Genomic DNA, 21,121 nt, shown 5'->3' with positions numbered 1-21,121 from the left:
GCCCTTCCATCGATCATTTCCCAATTCCAATGCGCTTTCATTCAAGAAAGACAATTTTCGGATCATATACTAATTGCTAATGAATGTGTGGAGGATTTTAAAAAGTCTAGAAAAAAGGGATTGTGTGCAAATTGGACTTGGAAAAAGCCTATGGTTTCGTGGAGTGGGAGACATTGATTGAAGTGATGAAGAAATGTGGATTTGGATCAAGGTGGTGCAAGTGGATAAAAAGATGCCTGCCATCATGTCACTTCTCCGTTTTGGTTAATGGGGTGGTTAGAGATTTCTTTGGGGCTTTTAGGGGTATAAGGTAGGGAGATCCTTTGTCACCTTTTCTGCTTACCTTTCTAGTGGAAGTTCTTTGCAAGTTGATTTCAAAAGTTGATGAGATGGGAGCAATCAAAGGATGGAGGATAGGAAGAGAGGAAGTGGTAGTAACCCACTTATAGTTTGTAGATGACATCATCATTTTTTGTGAAACTGAGGGAGTACAGAGTGCCGGAGACCTAAAGCTATTAGTGAGGCTTTTTGAGAAGGTAACAGGGCTAAGGGTGAATTTAAGCAAAAGTGTGGTGGCAGGGATTGACATGAATCAAGAGGAGATAGACATTTGGGCTAGGGAATTGAGGTGTTTTCAAGTGATTGGCCTTTGAAATATTTAGGACTTCCTCTAGGTGCCAACCCTAGGTTGTTGAACTTTTGGGATTCGGTAGTGGAAAGATTTGAGAAGAAACAATCTACTTGGAAGAGAAAATACATCTCTTTAGGGGGTAGGATAACTCTTATCAAATCCACTTTAGCAAATCTCCCGCTTTACTTGCTTTCAGTCTTCAATATGCATAGTCATTATTAAAAGATTAGAGAAGATTATGAGGGATTTTTTGTGGGAACCAGGGGAGGAGAAGACAGATCACCTAATTAGATGGTATATTGTGTGTAGAGGAAAGAAGGATAGGGGCTTGGGATTGGGAAGGATAAAAATGTGGCTTTATTAGGAAAATGGCTTTGGAGATTCTCGCGGGAAACAAAAAAGTTATGGTCCAAAGTGGTGGCTAGCATTCATGGGCTCTCTAAGAATGGTTGGGATGCTGGGGTCTCTAGCAGGGCTTCCAGAGCTTCTCCATGGAAAGCAATTCACAAAGTCCTCCCACTTTTACTTAATTACATCAGGTATAATCTCAATGCAGGGAATAAAGTGAGGTTTTGGGAAGATCTCTGGGTGGGTGAAAATCCTTCGAAGATTTCTTGTGCCACATTGTTTGCCTTGTCTTCCTTCAAAGGTAAACCTGTTTTTGATTTCTTACTTCCTTCTCCTTCATTCTCGGGATTTGGGTGGAATCTGGGTTTCCAGAGAAATGTTAGAGATACTGATTTGGATCAGGTCTCCAGTCTCTTTCACTTGCTGGATGGGGTGAACCTTGATTCTAATAGAGGAGACAATCGGGTTTGGACTGGTCATTCATCAGGGGTATTCAATGTTTCCTCTTTTTTCAATGCTTTGTTTGCCTCCTCACATCCCCCTTTAGTCTATTTCCCAGTTAAAGAAGTTTGGAGCCATCATATCCCCCCCCCGAAGTGGGTGCCTTTTGTTGGGAAGTTTTCCATGGTGCGATTAATACATGCAATATGTTGCAAAGCAAGCGACTTGGCTGGTGCTTCTCTCCAAACAGGTGCCTTTTGTTGGGAAGTTTTCCATGGTATGATTAAGACATGCGATATGCTGCAAAGGAAGCGACCTGGCTGGTGCTTCTCTCCAAACAGGTTCCTTTTGTGGGTGCCTTTTGTTGGGAAGTTTTCCATGGTGCGATTAATACATGTGATATACTGATAAAAAAATTAGTACATGTGATATGCTGCAAAAGAAGTGACCTGGCTGGTGCCTCTCCAAACAGGTGTATCATGCGCAATTCAAATTGGTGAAACTGCTCATCATCTTTTCATTTCTTGTCCCTTTGCAGGCTAAATTTGGGATAGGATCTTTGTACTTTTTGGTTGCAAGTGGACTATCCTGAGCAGTTTGGATAGGCTTTTTGAATCATCTACTTTTAGGTGGCCAAGAAAAAGGGCGGGGGGGTTGCTTTGGACATGCACAAGGGTTGCAGTGATATGGATGATATGGGAGGAAAGAAATCTAAGAATATTCAAGGAAAAGAAAAGAATGGTGGTAAATTTTTTTGAAGGCATTGTGGTTAAAGTAGTGCATTGGGCAAAAACAATGAAGCTGTTCTCTGAATTTCTTTGATTGGGTTGCTGAACTAGAAGAATATTTTGATTAGCATGATATGTTTGATAAACAAAGGATTAGATTTGTGTGCATGAAGCTGATGGGTCATGCTAAATTATGGTGGAGAACTCTTAAGCAATGACTAGAAAAGAGGCGATGATCCAATTAGTACATGGGCAGAGATGAAGAGGTGTTTGCAAGAAAAGTACATCCCACTAGACTTCCATGATGATCTATATATGGAGTTGACTAATTTCGAGCAAAAGAAGAAGCAACAGGTTACAACAAAGAACTTGAAGTCAATGGGAAGAAGGTACAAAGTTGAAATGAAAGTAGATGACTCCTTGCAAGTTGATGCCTATCCTAGAGCTGAAGTTGAGGATGAATCTAAAGAAGAAGAATTTCAAGCTATATAAGTTGTAGATATTAAAAATCAAGAGGGTGCAAGCCAAGAAAAAATAGAAATTGTTGGAGTTTCCAACACTTACGATCAAATTGAGGTTAATGATCAAGAAGAAATAGAAATGGAGCAAGTTAAATAAATTCAGGTGCAAGATAAAAATGTGCTGATTGTGGTAGATCCTAGTAAGGAAATAAATGACTTTACCTTACAATTTCAATTAGAACTAATTCAAGAACTACAACCTGGCATAGCACAAGTTCCACCAACGCCAACAATGGAAGGAGTCCTAGGTTTGTTGAAGAACCAAGGATAGCAGAGCACATGGAGATGGTGATTCCTAAGCTAGAGGTTGAAGGAAAAGTTCCAAATGTTGCAGTTGGTGGATAAGCGAGGGGAAGAGTTTTTTTTTTTGTAATTAGGGCATATCAACTTTTCATCCTCAAATTCTTTAAAACTCGAGGACGAGGTTTTTTGAACCGGGGGAGTATGATGCAGGAGCTGAAGAGTCAAAATTGGAATTTTATGAAAATTTATGTATTTCTATATTTTTGGACAGTAGGGGTATTTTTATCATTTTGCATTTTTCTGTGGGGTCCAATGATAGGGTTTAATTTGTCTTGTTATAGTTGGTTCATGTTTAAAATTTCAGAGTCATTGCATAAGTAGGACTAGAGTTATTGAGTCTTCTTTGACTTGAAATAGGATATGACAGTTTAGTTTGAGTCCTACTAGGATTATGGTGTCTAACAGTTTGACTCCTAGGATTATTATGAGTTTAGTGTCTATAAATATGTATGGACGTTTTACACAAAGGCAATGAATTATATTGAATTTTCTTCTGCTTATGCTAGCTATGGTGAGTGATTCCCATGCCCTAGAGTGATTCTAGGCACCCTGTGAGTGATTCCAGGTATTTTCTCTCCTTTATATCCCTATTTTCTCTATCTTCCTTCAAGAAGCCATTACAGCCATTAACAGCCATAAAATTCTGATCAAAGAAGACCATTCAACATTCTCTAAGGACTAGAATTCAGCTGGTCCTACATGATTAAGACATTGTGACTCAACTCCATCATGTACTGGGTCTTTTCTTACACAAGAACATCCCTGCTGTTTTTAGGTAAGTTTTCACTATTCTTGCTTTATCAGCAAATACTTTAGGGTTTGCTTGGCTGGATGACACATTAGTGAAATCTCCCAACATAGGTGTCATGTGCACTTAACTTTCATCGGAAGACTGACCATCAGGTCTAATAGCAAGTAATACAAGACTTTCTCTTGAAAAGTCATCTTCCTTCCTAGATGTTATTGAAAAACTATTTTCATATAAATATGATGAAATTCTATAGAAAAAGAAAGTTTGGAGAACACCAAATATTACAATTAAATTCATTAAGTATCAAAGTTATCAATTATTTAGTAAAAACCACACAACTGTCTAGGGTATTGGTGTTATTCTCTCTTATATTTCAATTTCACTTAATTACATGTTTAATTAGGGAATAGTAGTAAAATTGCAAAATCTGTTCCAAAATGCTAACAACCTTCAAACAATGTAAGACAGGATGAATCACAATATTAACTCCAGCTCAAACAAATCCATGGCATACTGAGATTGTTCTTGTAGGGGAAAAGCAGAAGTCTAGCTGGTGGAATATGTTGAAATGATTCATTTAGAAGTAGATGGTTGTGGGGTCACTGTTCTTCATTATCATTTAGTGATGTCATGATCAGTTGTCAGTGTGTCCATAGCTCAGTCTTAACATTTGATTTGTAAAACTACTTGATTGCAGAAACTTTGGCATCTTTAGTGTAAAAAAAAGTCTTTACAGCGCATCTATATGTGCTTTATGTCCATTCTTCATGTGTGTATTTGTTTCCTTGTATACTTTACAGTCTGGAGTTTCAGGTCTTGTGGTACTGTGGAGGTACATTTGTGCCTGTGTTATGAGAGTTGTTTGGGATTCCCACTACAGTCCTTCCAAAGTTAAAGAGCTTATTGTTGGAGAGGTTCAAGTATTATCTCTACTTATGTCTGATGGCAGCTATTTGTTGATCAGATTGAACAAAAATACAAAATATCTTAGATTTGAATGATTGCAACTACTCCATACACCACTGGAGAAATAATTCATGCTTCAATAACTGCTGAAATAGGAGATAGAAGCTGATGCTGGAACTATTCTAAAATTAAAAACGTGCAATTCAACATTGCAGCAACTTAATGCCTACTTAATTGCTTAATGATGAAAAATATACATTTGGAGTGATTATTTCACTTTCACACCTAAAAATTTTATCATTGTTAAAAGTTGGTTATTCTTTAAGTATAGTACTGCAGGGGTACTATTCTACTTTCCTTCTTTTATTTTTTTATGTCTTGTCGCCCTAGTATAAATACTAAAAGCTGGCGCCGCCAGCATAATCTTTTGACTCTCAAATCTCTCTTCTCTCTTCTTTCCTCTCTCTTCTCTCTTCTCTCTTGTATAACATGGTATCAGAGCGGGACTATCAGATCTGAAAGGAGAGATTGAGTGAACCTTTTTCGCATCAGACTATCAGATCTTCCTTCGCCAACTACTGTTTGGGTTATTGAAGATCCAGTTTTTTTTTTTTTTTACAACGCACTGAAGTAACTTCTCTCCCTTCCTCTTTTTTTTTTTTCTGGTGATCAACACCTCTTTCTTTCCTTATTTATGGGATCGGCTGATCCCTGTGTAGGCTGTAGGTCTGTGATGACCTTTGTATGCTGCGACAGCAGCCTTTATGATGAACTTGTAGGTCAGGGAATGACCTGTACATGCTATGGCAACAACTATGTTTGATGTGTAGGTCAAGAGATGACCTGTATGTGCTGTGACATCAGCCATATTTGATTCTGTAGGTCAAGAGATTACCTGTTAGTGCTATACAGCAGCTATATGTGATTCTGTAGTTCAAGGGATGACCTGTTAGTGCTGTAACAACACCTTTTGACTAAAAAGTTGAGTTTCAGAAGGAAAAAGGAGGTGTTTTTTCTTCCTTGGTGTTAGACTGCCTTTTTTTTTTTTTTAAGGTTTTGTGCCCACATTAAGAGTGATTTGAAATTGTAATCATGAGTGGTGAAGATTCTGCCACATCTGGTTTTTCCTCAATGCAGAGTGGAATGAGTGGGGGTGTGGACCTATCCTTTCCCATGGCTGTTATCTCCCTGGATGGCTTAAATTATTTAGAATGGTCGAGAGGGATCAAGTTATACATTATTGCAAGGGGAAAGATATGATGTATAAATGGGAGAATTAAAGAACCTAATTCTGGGAGTGTTGAGTATGACAGATGGAACCAGGAAAACAACATGGTCATGTCCTGGCTTTTAGTGTCTATGCAATCTCAAGTGAGAAGGAACTATATGTGGGCTGAAACGGCTTATGAGATTTGGGAACATGCAAAATCAACCTATTTCGAGCTGCGTCACTATGCAAAAATCTACCAGTTATAGGCAGAATCATCCACTTGTAAACAGGGGAAGAGGAGTCTTTTTGTGTACTATTCAAACTTGACCTCCACTTGGAAGGAGTTGGATCATTATCAGAATGTGGACTGGAAGTGTGATGAAGATGCAAAAGCGTACAAGAAACTTGTTTCCCAGCAAAGAGTGTTTGCTTTTCTCCATGGCTTGAATCCCGCATATGAATCTATAAGAGTCCAGATCCTAGGCTGCAAGGGTCTTCCATCTGTCCAGGAAGTTTATGCATTAGTACAGTCAAAGGAAAGTAGAAGGAATTTGAGGGGATGCAGTTGTGTTGGCAGCAAAAGGGAATGTTACTACAAGTGGGGGAAATATCTTTAAGAAGGGGGACTTTGATAAAAGGATGGCTGACAAAGACAAACTGTGGTGCACTCATTGCCAGAAACCCCGACACACCCATGATACATGCTGGGATCTTCATGGGAAGCCAAAATGGGCTCAGGATTTGAGTAAGAAGCAATGTTCAGATTTGAATAAGAAGTTAGGACAGCAAGGTACAAGAAAACACACTATGGCAAATATGGCTACTCAAGAGAATCAGCCCCCCTATTACTACTGTGACTCAGACACACACTTTGGTTCTGACCCAAGGGAGGATATTATTAATTCCTTCCGTGACCATTTAGAGCTTTATGGTAGGGCAATTCGTCAGATGGGTTCTCCTCCTTCCTCAACTTCATTTGCGTCTACATCAAGTAACTTTACCACAACTTTCCATGTATTGTCTCATTCCCCTGACTATCCTTGGATAATTGATTCTAGAGCGTCTAGACATATGACTGGTAAGTCCTCTTATTTTCAGACCTATCACCTCCTCTTTGGAAGAGATAAGGTGAGACTAGCTGATGGATTATACTCTACCATAGCTGGCCAAGGAACCATTTCTCTTCCCTTTGTCTTCACCTTGTCTAACGTTTTACATGTTCCGAAATTTCCTATTAATTTGTTCTCTGTTAGTAGTATCACTAATTCTTTAAACTGCTTAGTGACCTTTTTCCCTTCTTACTGTGTGATCCAGGATCTGGCCTCGGGGAAGACAATTGGTAGAGGACGTATGGTGGATGGGCTCTACATGTTGGAGAATAAGGCTGGTCTTATTGTCACAGAGTCTAAGAGTTAGTCTAGTAAGAGTCGAGTCTATTTATGGCACAGTCGTCTTGGTCATTTATCTTTTAAGTCTTTAAAAATGGTGTTTCCAGAGTTGTTTAAGTCAGTGTCGGTGTCAAAACTTACTTGTCAAACTTGTCAATTGAGTAAGCATTGTAGAACTCATTTTTCTTCAAGGAATAATAAATCTGAATTTCCTTTCCATATTGTTCATTCTGATGTTTGGGGCCCTCTTACTTTACCTTTGAGAGTGGCTACAAGTATTTTATTACCTTTATTGATGATTACTCCAGATATACATGGGTGTATCCCATGCGAATCAGGGATGAAGTACAAAAAATTATCCAAGATTTTCAGCGAACGATCTTCACCCAATTTCAAATTGAAATCCAAGTTTTTCAATCCGATAATGCCAAAGAATATTTTCATAATGATCTCATAGAGTTCTTTGCTTTGCGTGGATCACTTCACCGTAGCTCTTGTGCCCGAACACCACAACAAAATGGTGTTGTTGAAAGAAAGAACCGACACTTTCTTGAACTGGCCTAGGGGTTACTAATTCATATGAATGTCTCGAAACGTTTTTGTCTTGAGGCTGTCCTTTGTGCTACCTATCTCATTAATCATATGCCCTCTTGCTGGTTAGAGTGCAAAGCCCCACATCAACTTCTTTTTCCTAAAGCTCCTATTTTTTCTATTCCTCCTCGTGTGTTTGGTTGTCGTTTTTGTTCAAATCTGTCACCCACCCGTGGAAAATTGGATCCTCGTGCTATTCCTTGCATCTTCTTGGGGTACTCTCTCACTCAGAAGGGATACCAATGCTTTGATCTCGTCTCTCAGAGGTATTATGTTTCTATGAATGTCTCTTTCTTTAAGAGTGAGTCTTTCTTCCCTATTTCTCCTCAGGGGGAGTGTAGGAATGAGGAGAAACTGGTTCAACTCCCTCTTCTTCCTGGTCCTCCTCCCTTTCGTGTTTTCTTTTTTTGTCACAAAGGCCAACCATGTTTAAGAGCTATAGAGCACCTAGAAGCTGTACCACCAATGCCATCAAACTCTTCGGGGGCGGATCCTACCCAACCAGGTACCTTGGTTCCCATTGATGTTCCTGACCCTATTGCTATTGATACTTCTATTGCTAATGACATTAACCTTCCTATTGCTCACTGGAAGGGTGTTAGGTCTTGCACCACTAAACACCCCATTTCCTACTTTGTTTCCTATGAGAACATTTCACCTTCCTTTTGGGCCTTCCTCTCTTCCATTGACAATGTTCCTATTCCTAGGAATGTGGCAGAAGCTCTTTTGGTGCCTGAATGGACAGACGCTATGAAGGAAGAGATTAATGCTTTACATAAAAATGGCCCATGGGAACTAGTAGATCTTCCTGAGGTGAAGGAATCAGTTGGATGTAAATGGGTTTTTACAGTAAAATATAGGGTTGATGGCATGGTGGAGCGGTATAAAGCTCGTTTAGTGGCAAAGGGGTTTGCACAAGTGTATGGAGTGGATTATGCAGAAACTTTTGCACCTATTGCTAAGATGAACTCCATTAGAGTCATTTTCTCCTTAGTTGCTAATCTTGATTGAGACCTTCATCAACTAGATATCAAGAATGCCTTTCTGAATGGTGACCTTGAAGAGGAAGTATACATGGTACAACCCCCTGGTTTTCAGGCTCAAGGTAATGAACAGAAAGTGTGATAAGATTGGGAGGGGATTTTAATGTGATAAGATTTTCTGAAGAAACTAATAACTCCCAACAAACCATCACAACTAGCATGAGAAAGTTTAATAGCTTTATTGCTGATTGTGAGTTAAAGGAGATCCCACTAGTGCAAGCTCGATTTACTTGGTCTAACTTACAAGAAGTGCCCTTGTGGTCGAAGTTGGATAGATTTATCTTTAATGTTGACTGGGAGAACTATTGGGGAAATTTGGTGTCTAGAGCTTTGCCTAGGGTGACCTCGGATCATTGTCCTATAAGAATAGGTGTGGAAGATTTTATCAGTGGACCTAGACCCTTTAGGTTTGAAAACATGTGGCTTACCCACCCGGATTTTGTGAATAAAGTAAAATTTTGGTGGAATGAGGAATTGAGGGGGACAAAATGGAAAGGGGTAAAATTTCACAAGAAACTACAGAGGATAAGAGCCAAAATAAAAGTTTGGAATAAGGAACATTTTGGAAGACTTAAGGAGCAAAAAGTGAATCTAATCTCTAGGATAGAAGAGTTGGATGAAAGAGAGGCTCAATCTAGAATGGAGGAGGGGGGGAGAGTTTTGAGGGGACAGTTGAAGAAGGACCTAGAAGAGGTCCTATTGAGGGAAGAAATAAGCTGGAGGCAGAAATCGAGGCATAGATGGATTAAGGAAGGTGATGGGAATACTATGTTTTTTCATGATGTAGCAAATGGGAGGAGGAAAAATTTTGTGTCTAAGTTAGAAGTAGGGGGGAGGAATTCACTAACCAGGATGATATTGCTAGGAAGTTTGTGGAACATTTCAAATCGATTTACAGAAGACCCTTGGAAGAGAGGAGGGAAATCAAAGGGATTGATTGGTCAAGCTTGGAGGAAGATCAGGTTAGGTGATTGGAAAGAAACTTTGAGGAAGAAGAGATTAGGAAGGCGGTGTTTTTGATGGACAGGTCCAAAGCTCCAGGACCAGATGGTTTTACAATTGCTTTTTACCAGGATTGTTGGGAGGTGATAAAATATGATCTTTGTGAGGTTTTTAATGAGTTTGTAGAGAAGCATATAGTCAGTCGAGGCATTAATTCCACATTAGTTTGGTGACTAGTATTTATAAAATTCTGGCCAAGGTCTTGTCTTTAAGGATTAAAGAAATCCTCCCCTCCATTATTAGTCAGGCTTAAGGGGCTTTCATCCAAGGGCATCAGATAATTGATCAGATTCTGATTGCCAATGAATGTGTGGAAGAGATGAAGAGGTCCAAGCAGAGAGGCTTTGTTTGTAAGCTTGATCTGGAGAAAGCCTATGATTTGGTGGACTGGCAGTTCCTACTAGAGGTTTTGAGGAAGTGCGAGTTTGGGGAAAGATGGTGTAGTTGGATGACTGGTTATGTTAGCTCTTGTCACTATTCCATCCTAGTAAACGGGGTGGTGAGGGATTTTTTTCCAGCTAGTAGGGGAATCAGACAAGGGGACCCACTTTCACCCTTCCTCTTTACCTTGGTAGCTGATGTGTTTAGTCGAATTATCACTAGGGCGGATAGGGAAAATGTGATAAGGGGTTGGAGAGTAGGCACAAACCGAATTCCAGTCACTCACCTTCAGTTTGCAGATGACTTGATGATCTTCTATGAGGGAGGTTTCGGTGAGAAGGTGGAAAATTTGAAAGAATTGATTACAATTTTTGAAGGAGTCTCTAATTTGAAAATTGTAGAGAAGATGGGCCGAATGGCCCATAGGCTGTTTATCTTTTATGTTCTTTGCTGTAATGGGCCTTAATCTGGGCCTATATCTTTTATCTTTTATGTTCTGCTCAACCAAGGGCTTCTCTGTAAATTACCAAAGTTTAACTTAATAAAATAGAACTAAGGGTGTAAGAGAAGTGATTATGTTCGAAAATCTCTCTTTGAACCCTAGTTGCCGTCATCTTCTTCTTCATCTTCTCCCTTCTAGAATTCTGATTTCTGCTATTTTCTTTTGACTTTTTGCATCTTTCTAAACAGTCCTTTTCTCTCAAAGGCTGTTTTTCTTCTTGGTATCAGAGCAGGCTCGTTTTTCTTTCTTTTTCACCTTTTTTTTCCCATACACAGTGTGTATGGAGAACTGAATCGTATGAATAGTTAAAGACACCTTTTTCAGCCCAGTTATTAGTGGTTTCTGGAGAGAAGAGGACTGACTTTGTCGCCCCTTTGACAGATTTAGGGGTGTTGCCCGAAACCCTAATTTTCTGGAGAAATCTGATTGCAGGCCCCTCAGGGAGTTTGACCTGGGTGCTTAGTGACTGAAGGCTTTATTATTCTCCTTCTTGAAGATCGAATCAAGTGGTTTGGTGTTCTGTGAAGTCTACAAGGAGCGGCTGAATTTTCTCTGTTTCTCCCAGCTTCTGGGTGTGACACAGATTTCTGGTACGACTGCATAGAGGTTGGCTCATAACACAGTTTTTGTTCTGTCTTCATTTGGTGTTTTTCGAAGTTATTTGAAATCTTTTTTGAGGTGTTTAAAAGATGAACCCATCAGACATTGAAAACAAACATGTTGCTGAATCCAGACAGGTTCCGGGAGCCTCAGTAGACTCTCTACTGGTTGTGACCACAGGCAAGCTGGATGGAACTAATTATCTGGCTTGGTCACAATCAGTAAAAATTCATATTTGTAGTAGAGGCAAATGGGGTTTTATCTCCGAGAGCAAAAAGGCTCCTTCGGAAGATGATCCATCATATGAAAAGTGGATGCAAGAAAATTATATTGTTATTGGATGGATTGTGAACTGAATGCAACAACAGATTAGTCAGCACTATTTGTGAATAAATTCAGCAAAGGAAATTTGGGATAGTGTTGCTGAAACATATTCCCAAAAATTAAATGTGGCTAGGGTTTACAAGTTGAGAAGTGATGTGAAGAATTTGAGACAGGGGGAAGAAATAGATTTGATAGAAGCTGTAGCCTGGGACACTACTAAGGATGCTGAGACATACAGAAAACTGGTTGAGAGAAACAGGGTGTTTGAGTTCTTGACGGGGCTAAATCCAGAGTACGACATTACAAAGCAAAATATTTTATCCAAGGATAGTGTCTCACTGTCTCAAGCATATGCTTTGGTAAGTAGTGAAGAAAGCAGAAGACTTGTCCAGGTCCAAGGGGCTGGTCCAAATGATCACTTTGCTAATATGGGAGTGAAACTCAAGGGGGTTGCAGGGACTCCAAGTAGCTCAGGGAAGATAGAGATTATCTGTGAGTACTGTAAAAAGCCAAAACACACTAAAGACAAGTGTTGGAAATTGCATCCTGAGCTCCTACCACCTTGGTTTCAGAAGAAGTCTGATAATATAAAGGCAGGGAGTGCCAATGTTGTTGTTGGTCCAGATAGTGACAGAAACCAAACTGAAGAGATGTCGGCTAGTGTGCAGTTAGCTGCTATGAAGGCTGAATGTGAGAAGTTTGGGAGGATGATTAGTCACCTAGAGGGTGTGACCTCTTCTTCCAACCCTTCAGAGAACTCAACCTCTTCTGCATTTGCTCATTCAGGTATACGGGCTTCTGCCAATCATGCAACCATTTCAGGTAATCGTAGGATCCCTTAGATTATTGATTTTGGTGTTTCTGATCATATGACCAGCCTTTCTACTTTGTTTGTTTCATATGATTTACTTCCTGGACGTGACAAAATCACCCTAGCCGATGGCTCTCTTGCCCCTATCTCCAACAAGGGAACCATCAAGGTTACAGACTCGGTTCTTCCTTCTGCTCTTCATGTACGTAGACTAAATACAAATCTGTTATCTGTAAGTAGCCTAACTAAGTCATTAAACTGTTGTGTAACCTTCTTTCCTTCCTATTGTGTTTTTCAGGATCTGGAGTCTCAAAAGGTGATTGGGAGTGGATGTGAGGTGAATGGAATATACCTGCTAGATACTCCTGGACAGTGCCATGAACAACCCGGAAAAGCTGCTTTTGGGTCTACATCTACGGAGTCTATTAGTCGAGTCATGTGATATCATTTTCGTTGGGGTCATCTTTCTTTTTCTGCGTTGAGTCATTTATTCCCAGAACTGTTTAAGGGAATTAGTTTGTCCAGTCTTCATTGTGAGTCTTGTGAACTATCAAAACATTGTAGAAACAATTATCCTTTGAGTAATAAAAGATCTTCTTCTCCTTTTAATATTGTGCACTCTGATGTGTGGGGGCCTTACCATTTACCCTCTATGGGTGGATACAAATATTTTATCTTGTTCATTGATGATTTTTCCCAGTTCACTTGGATATTTTTTATGAAATCCCGTGATGAAGTTCTCAGACTTGTGAGACAATTCCATGAATTTGTCCTAACCCAGTTTGATACCAGGATTAAAATTTTCAGATCCGACAATGCAAAAGAATATTTTGAGAAAAACTTGTCCTACTATCTCACTGATTTAGGGGTTATTCATCAAAGCTCCTGTGTTGGGACCGCAGAACAGAATGGAGTTGCTGAAAGGAAAAATAAACATCGTGTTGAAGTTGCAAGCAGTATCCTATTTGCCTCACATGTCCCTACAAAGTTTTGGGGTGATGTTGTTCTCACTGTTACCTACCTTATAAACTGTATGCCATCCAGGGTTTTAGGTTTTAAGTCTCCCTTCAGCCTCCTTCATCCGGACAAGGATCTTTTCCCTATTCCTCTTCGTGTCTTTGGCTGCACCTGTTATGTATAAATTCCAAGTGTCCAAAGACATAAATTTGAACCAAAAGCCCACATGTGTGTCTTCCTTGGTTATTCCCCCACACAGAAGGGTTACTGTTATTTTGATCCGAAAACTAGCACTCGGTATGTCTCAATGGATGTCACCTTTTATGAGCTTTCTTCCTTTTATGGTTCCTCTCTAGAGAGACATTGTCCAGAGGGGGAGGATTTGTCACAGGTGTTTGCTCTTCCTCTTCCTGTCCCAGTTGAGTCTTTTGATGAGTCTATTCCTCCTTCAAATGAATCAAGGGAGGATCAGTCACTTCACTTTGATTCCAGTGTTCCTATTCCTCCCCCTTTACCTCCTTGCCCTTTTTTTAATCCTAGGATGTATCAAAGGCAAAGAACTAGAAATGAGCAGGTTGTTTCCCCTACCACACATGAGCCTCATGCACTTCCAATCACAGATGAGACAATAGGTACTGTTACAGCTCCTTTGGTGCCATCCTTCCCAGACCTTGATATCCCCATTGCTATTAGGAAAGGAAAAATGAAGTGTACTGCACATTGCATTTCCAAACACCTTTCTTATAGTTTGCTCTCTCCTTCATATTTTGCCTACCTTTCTTCTATTGCCTCTAACCCAATTCCCAGATCTGTGTCAGAAGCTCTTAATATTCCGGAATGGAGGGATGCTATGAGAACAGAAGTTGATGCCTTGTACAAGAATGACACTTGGGAAGTGGTTGATTTGCCTAAAGGGAAGGATCCAGTAGGATGTAAGTGGGTTTTTACTATAAAATATCATGCTGATGGTGAAGTGTGATGTTATACTGTGATAATCAGGCCGCCATCAACATTGCTCACAACCTAGTGCAACATGACAGAACTAAGCATATTGAAGTTGACAGACACTTCATCCAAGAAAGAGTGGCTTCTGGTGAAGTGTGTCTACCTTTCATCACCTCTGAAGGACAGTTAGCAGATTTTCTCACCAAGGGCATTCCCAAGGCTAAACTTCAGCATGATACTGGCAAGCTTGGCATGATTGACATCTATGCTTAGCTTGAGGGGGAGTGTAGAGAAGATGGGCCGAATGGCCCATAGGCTGTTTATCTTTTATGTTCTTTGCTGTAATGGGCCTTAATCTGGGCCTATCCTTTCTTATGTTATGTCTTTTTAATTTTCTGCCCAACTAAGGGCTTCTCTGTAAATTACCAAAGTTTAACTTAATAAAATAGAATTAAGGGTGTAAGAGAAGTGATTATGTTCGAAAATCTCTCTCTCTAAACCCTAGTTGCCGCCATCTTCTTCTTCATCTTCTCCCTTCTAGGAAAAAGCTGCATAACCGGAGTAAATTTAGTTTTTGAGGAGGTTGAGGCGATTGTAGGCTGTCTTGAGTGCTCCATTTCCTCCTGGCCTTTGTCTTACTTAGGGCTTCCATTGGGAGCAAACCCTAGGGAGAGTAGGTTCTGAACCCAAGTCTTGGAGAAGTTAGAAAAGAGACTAGCTGTTTGGAAGAAAAATTATATCTCTTTGGGTGGGAGGATTACTTTGATAAAAGCTACCCTCATGAATCTACCTACCTATTATCTCTCTGTCTTTAGGATACCGTCTAGGGAAGCGAAGAAGTTGGAAAAATTGATGAGAGATTTTCTGTGGGAACCGGGAGAAGGTAAAAAAGACCATTTAATTAAGTGGGGGGTTGTGGGTAGAAGCAAAGAGGAGGGAGGATTAGGGCTCGGGAATGTGCTTAAAAAGAACTCAACTTTATTAGGGAAGTGGTTGTGGAGATGGCCTTTGGAGCGGGATAGACTCTGGCACGAAGTAGTGAAGAGTATTCATGGATGTTCAGAGAGTGGTTGGGATGCTGGTGCATCAAGGAGGGCTAACCTAGCCACACCTTGGAAAGCAATTCACAAAATTCTTCCGTAGTTCCTTAGCTGTGTTAGGTATGATGCTTGTTCAGGTAATTCTATTCAGTTTTGGGAGGACATTTGGGTTGGAGATCTCCCTTTGAAAGACTTTTTTCCTTCATTGTACTCAGTTTCCTTGTATAAAAATGAGGTGATCTCAAAATTCTTTCCGTCGAATTTATCCTTACCAACTTTGTCTTGGGATTTTGGTTTCCGTAGAGGATTAAGGGATGAGGAAATTGAGTGTTTATCTACTCTTCTATGTCTCCTTTATAAGGTTTGGTTGGATCCCTCGAAACTTGATAAAAGGATTTGGGCCATTCACCCCAAATGGTCTTTTTCTTGTGGTTCCTTTTTCAAGTTCCTCTGCCAATCTCCTTTTCATCAGAGTTTCCCTTTCAAAGAAGGCTGGTGTAGGCCGGTCCCCCCAAAGGTTATGGCTTTGTGTTGGGAAGTGTGGCATGGTAAAGTAAACACGATGGACAACCTACAAAAGAGAAGGCCCATCCTTTGTATTTCACCAAACTGGTGCATTCTTTGCAGATCTCATGGTGAGGATTGTAATCATCTATTTTTATCTTGTAGTATCACTGCAGAGCTCTGGGCTTGGCTTCTATCTTTGTTTGGGTCTAGTTGGGATATGCCAGCAGAAGTAAGCACAATCTTTAACCCTTCTTTCTTCTCTTGGCCCCATAAAAGAGGAAGGAAAATGTGGAGATGCTCACGAGCAGCATTGTTATGGACAGTATGGGAAGAAAGGAAAGCCAAAATTTTCCAAGAAAAAGGAAGAAGCAATCAAACCTTAAAGGACTGCATTTTGTCCAAGTCTTTACATTGGTTAAAGACTCTAGAATTATTTAACCATTTTACTTTTGCTGATTGTTGGAAGGATTGGAGGTTGGTAGCAAGCTGTTCCTCCTACAAGGGAAGGGCAGTGACTAGCTGGGTCCCCCCTCCTCTTGGTTCTTTGAAGCTGAATTTTGATGGGACTAGGCAGGGTAACCTAGGTCCCTCTGGGATGGGAGGTGTACTGAGGAATGAGGCTGGAGAGGTTGTCTTAATCTACTCTGGCCCTTTAGGAGTTGGAACTCTATCCAGGCAGAACTGCTAGCTGCAATACAATGAATACTTCTTGCAAAAGAAGTGGGCATGGAGCAGCCTCTGATTGAAGGAGACTCTAAGACAGTGGTGGACTGGTTAAATAATCCGGAGGGTGTCACTTGGGGCTACAAAAATGAGTTAAAGAAATTCAAATGGCTGACAAGAAATATGTCTATAACAGTACAATGGGTTGGGAGATCAGCTAATGCTTTTGCTGATGTCTTGGCAAAACAAGGGATAAATAGGGAAACATTGTTCTGGGCACAATTGTAACTATTGTTTTAATTTCAACATTCATGTTTTCTCTGTTGTAGTTTGTGTATTTGCTGTTTGGAGAGGCTGCTCCTCACTTCTAAGGGGATCTTCTTGTATCTATTCATTATTTTAATGGAATTGATGTTATTTATCAAAAAAAAACAATCACCGAAAGGGCTTGGTTCAGCAGGTTTCATGTAGCAGTTCAGCAAAGAGGATACAAGCAGTATCAATCTTGGGATTGAAGTGGCCCGCTCACAAAAGGGTATCTTCATTTCCCAAAGAAAGTATGTCCTAGATCTACTCCAGGATACAGGAAAATTGGGAGTGAATCCTATTGATCATAATCACAAATTAGGTGACTGCCAAGGTGAACCCATCGAGAATGTGAAACAGTTTTAGAGACTTGTAGGAAGATTATTATATCTTTCTATGACTCAACCAGACATTGTTTATGTAGTGGGTGTTCTTAGCCAATTCATGCATGCCCCTAAGACTACCGACCTTGAAGCAGCAAAAAGAGTTCTCATATATCTTAAGAAGTTTCCAGGTGCAGGCTTATTATTTCAAAAGTACAGGCATTTGAAAGTTGAAGTGTATACCAATGTAGATTGGGTAGGATCCCTGAATGATAGGAAGTCGACCAACGACTACTGTACCTTTGTGGGAGGGAACCTAGTTACCCGGAGAAGGAAAAAGCAGAATGTGGTAACTAGGTCTAGTGCTGAAGCCGGATATAGAGCAATGTCTCATGGAGTGGCTGAAATTATGTGGCTAAAAAAATTGTTGAGTGAGTTGGGTTTTTCAGTTGATGGACCTATGATTCTATTTTGTGATAACAAAGCAGCCATAAACATTGCTGCTACTCCAGTGCTGCATGATAGAACTAAATACATCGAAGTCGACAAACATTTTATCAGAGAAAAGGTCGTCACAAGGGAAGTGTGTAACCCTTATGTGAGCTCTAAAGACCAACTTGCAGACATCTTTACAAAAGGGTTACATCACTCACGACATCATGATTTATGTGACAAGTTGGGCATGATTGACATCTATGTTCCAAGTCCCAACTTGAGGGGGAGCCAGGGAGTGTTAAAAGTTGGTTATTCTTTAAGTATAGTACTGTAGGGGTACTATTGTACTTTCCTTTTTTTTATGTCTTGTCGCCCTAGTATAAATACTAAAAGCTGGCGCCGCCAGCATAATCTTTTGACTCTCAAATCTCTCTTCTCTCTTCTCTCTTCTTTCCTCTCTCTTCTCTCTTCCTCTCTTCTTTTCTCCTGTATAACAATCATATACTAATGATGCCCCTGGATTTAAGCCATTCTTAAGTTAGGAATCTTCTCAGCATTCCACTTTCAGCGTCTATTTCAGAAGTTATCAAATGACCCCTTAGAATGACAATGGGAATGGTTAAACTAAAAGGATTCTTTCCTGTCAACACATCATCAGCATCTGAAGCTCAGTTGAGAAGATGGACATGATCTATTATTTTGAATTTGGATAGGCCTTGACATATCTCTCTCTATGTTTTTTACTTGTGTGTTTAAACTTAAAACAATCATAAGATCCAACACTCATACTGAATCGTTGAAATTGATGTTTCTGTTTTGATGACTAAACTGGTGAATTTGGCTTTTGCAATTTCTAATACAGACCTTAGCCTGTAACATTTGATTTTCTACTTAGAAAAGCAAATGTACCTAGTCTTCAAAAATAATTATATAAGGATTTTCTTATAAAGAAGAAAAAATGATTTACTTGGTTATGTCTTTTAGGCAATAGAATGCAACATTTTTGGAGTTAATTTGTTATTTTCCACTGTGAAAGTGAGACCTGGAATAATTGGATAATGGACTATCATACATTTGATTTTTGAGAGCCAAATCCTTTTTCCTCTTGGATGTAAATTGGATTTTATTGTATTTTCTGGTGATTATATATTTATGTTACCTTGTTTTTGTTTTGAGAATTGTTTACAGATTTCAAAAATTATAAAATATGATCCATAAAGCTGCTGATCCAGAAGAAAAAAAAGTGAGCCATTAAGCTGGTTTCTTGGGGGACTAGCATACTGATAATATTTACTGCAGGTTGGAGAGGCGTTGCCAGTAAGTGATGCTTCCATGGATGCAGTTGTTGGGACACTTGTATTATGTTCTGTCAAAGATGTTAAACTAACGCTTGAAGGTATTTAAGTTTCTGTTCTGTCATTGGGGCATTTGTATTAGTTTCTGTTCTGTCGAATGATAATGTTGTGTTTCTTACAGCCCTACCCCCCCTCCCCTCTCCAAAAAGAAACAAAAAATCACTTTTGAAGGTATTTAAGTTTGTTGGATCTCTATTAATCCTTTTTTTTCCTCCTTGTGGTCGGTTTACCAGCTTGAAACATATCTTGGAAACTTTCATTTAGTTAGGGCCTTTTTATCTCACTGGACTTGCACTTCATTATCAAATACAAGTTTTAGGTTTTGAAAATTTTGCAGACAAACTTATACTCTTATTCTACCACTTGGTGTTGTCAAATTTTTGGTCAGATTTTTGCTGAGTCATTAAGTTGGCTTCTCTCGTTATAAAGGAACCCTAGTTAGTTCTTTATCGCAAAGAGTGCCATGATCAAGACTATAATGTATTTTGATCGCTGTATGTATCAATGCAACTTAATATTTATGGAAGTGCCTAATTTACAGAAAGGAATCTTATGCAACCAAGGACTCAGATAAAACATACTGCTGCAATATACCTGAAGTGAACTCATTTGCAAGATGAATTCTTTTCATTAAGAATGTAGAGGCTTTAAGATTCAAAGCTCAATAATGCTTTCTTGTATTATTGCAACTAGAGATTAAAAGGGTACTGAAACCGGGTGGTCTCTATGTATTTATGGAGCACGTGGCTGCACAAGGTATTATTTAAACTGATACAGATTTCTTTCTTTCTTTCTCTTTTTTTTTAAATTTTGCAGTAGGATGATGTAGTTGATCTTGGTATATATGGGTTTGTTTTGGTTGTGCAGATGGAACATTGCTAAGATTCGCACAAGGTCTTCTGGATCCTTTGCAACAGATAGTAGCTGATGGGTGTCATCTCACGAGGGACACAGGAAAACTTATTTCTGAAGCTGGGTTTTCAGATGTTAACATTAACACGACACTATTATCTACCTTCTCCATCATACGCCCACACATATATGGAATAGCAAGTAAATAACATCAAATAATGATTGTGATGCCTCGTGCAATTCATTTCTGTACCCTTTTTTGTTGAAGATTGATTTGCCAATTAATAGTTCCAGACTTCCAGTGAAATCTGTAATTAAAGGGAAAATCTATGATGCGGAAAAGATATGGTATGGAAAGAGTTTTTGACCAATTAAAATTCACCCGTGAATTTTGATAAATAACACCTTATTTGTTACCACACTTATGATTCCAATTTATTGGTCAGTTGTTTTTCGGATATCATATCTTTTCCATATCATAATTGAACCTGTAATTAAAATTTTCATTCTTGATAAATAACAATCTTTCTCTTCTACAATTGGGCTTTGCTTATTTTAGAGCTCGTTCTGAGGAAGTATATGCTGGACTCGTATTTCTGGAATATGATGTGATGCATCTTGGTCTTTTTTTTTGGCCTCATGGGGCTAAGCAACTCTGCCAACCCTGGTGGAAGCGGGATTTGATCCCAGGCCTATGCCATAAGGAAGCAGAGATCCTACCAATTAAGCCACCATCTTGGTCTTTAAACTTAGATTTTCAAGATTCCTTGCTTGGAAGAACGTTTTGCTTTTTTATTTGGAAGGGTGCAAATCGGGTGGGTTGGATCGAGTTTAAGCTCAATTGAGGCCCAACCCCTAACTGTTCAATTCGAGCCCAGTCCACATAAATTTGATGCATTCGAATTGGGCTCAGGTTAGTCGATCAGCCTACACTTAGAACCCATTTGTGAGGGCTTCTGAGTTAGAGGTGAGATGCTGGTTGAGCACCTGTGCTTCGAAGAAGCTATCTGGAATAGCTTCCTATTTTAGACGAGTTTTTAGTGTCCAAAACACAGTGATCAGTTTCTCGGATTTTCACCAAACATAGCATTCCCGTGTGGGACTCTAGCTTGGAATGCCAGAAGTCGCATCCCTTGAGCCCTCTCAAACGGGCACATAAATGTGTTTATATATATATATATATATATATATATATACATGTATGTTTATCAAAAATATGCAAATATGAATGTATGCATTGCAAATATGTGTCTATAT

The 21,121-nt window shown here is 39.5% G+C and overlaps 1 protein-coding gene across 3 annotated transcripts in view; it reads left to right on the top strand.

Annotated features, from left to right (window-relative positions):
- Nucleotides 1–20,171, top strand: part of LOC104597867 (uncharacterized) — a 39,205-nt gene extending 19,034 nt beyond the window's left edge. For 2 of the 3 annotated variants that reach the window (XM_010259635.3, XM_010259622.3), the window contains 3 exons: nt 18,957–19,053; nt 19,706–19,768; nt 19,880–20,171. In XM_010259635.3, the coding sequence (XP_010257937.1) occupies nt 18,957–19,053; nt 19,706–19,768; nt 19,880–20,073 (354 nt within the window). In that variant the 3' untranslated portion in view covers nt 20,074–20,171. Of the gene's footprint in view, nt 1–18,956; nt 19,054–19,553; nt 19,769–19,879 lie in introns of those variants that run through there. The other variant, XM_088901290.1, reaches the window with a different exon arrangement.
- Nucleotides 20,172–21,121: the final 950 nt, after the last annotated feature.

This window comes from Nelumbo nucifera, chromosome 3, assembly GCF_055504915.1.
Source record: "Nelumbo nucifera cultivar China Antique chromosome 3, China Antique-T2T, whole genome shotgun sequence".
Lineage (NCBI taxonomy): Eukaryota > Viridiplantae > Streptophyta > Magnoliopsida > Proteales > Nelumbonaceae > Nelumbo > Nelumbo nucifera.
This window is presented reverse-complemented; position numbering and strand designations above follow the sequence as displayed.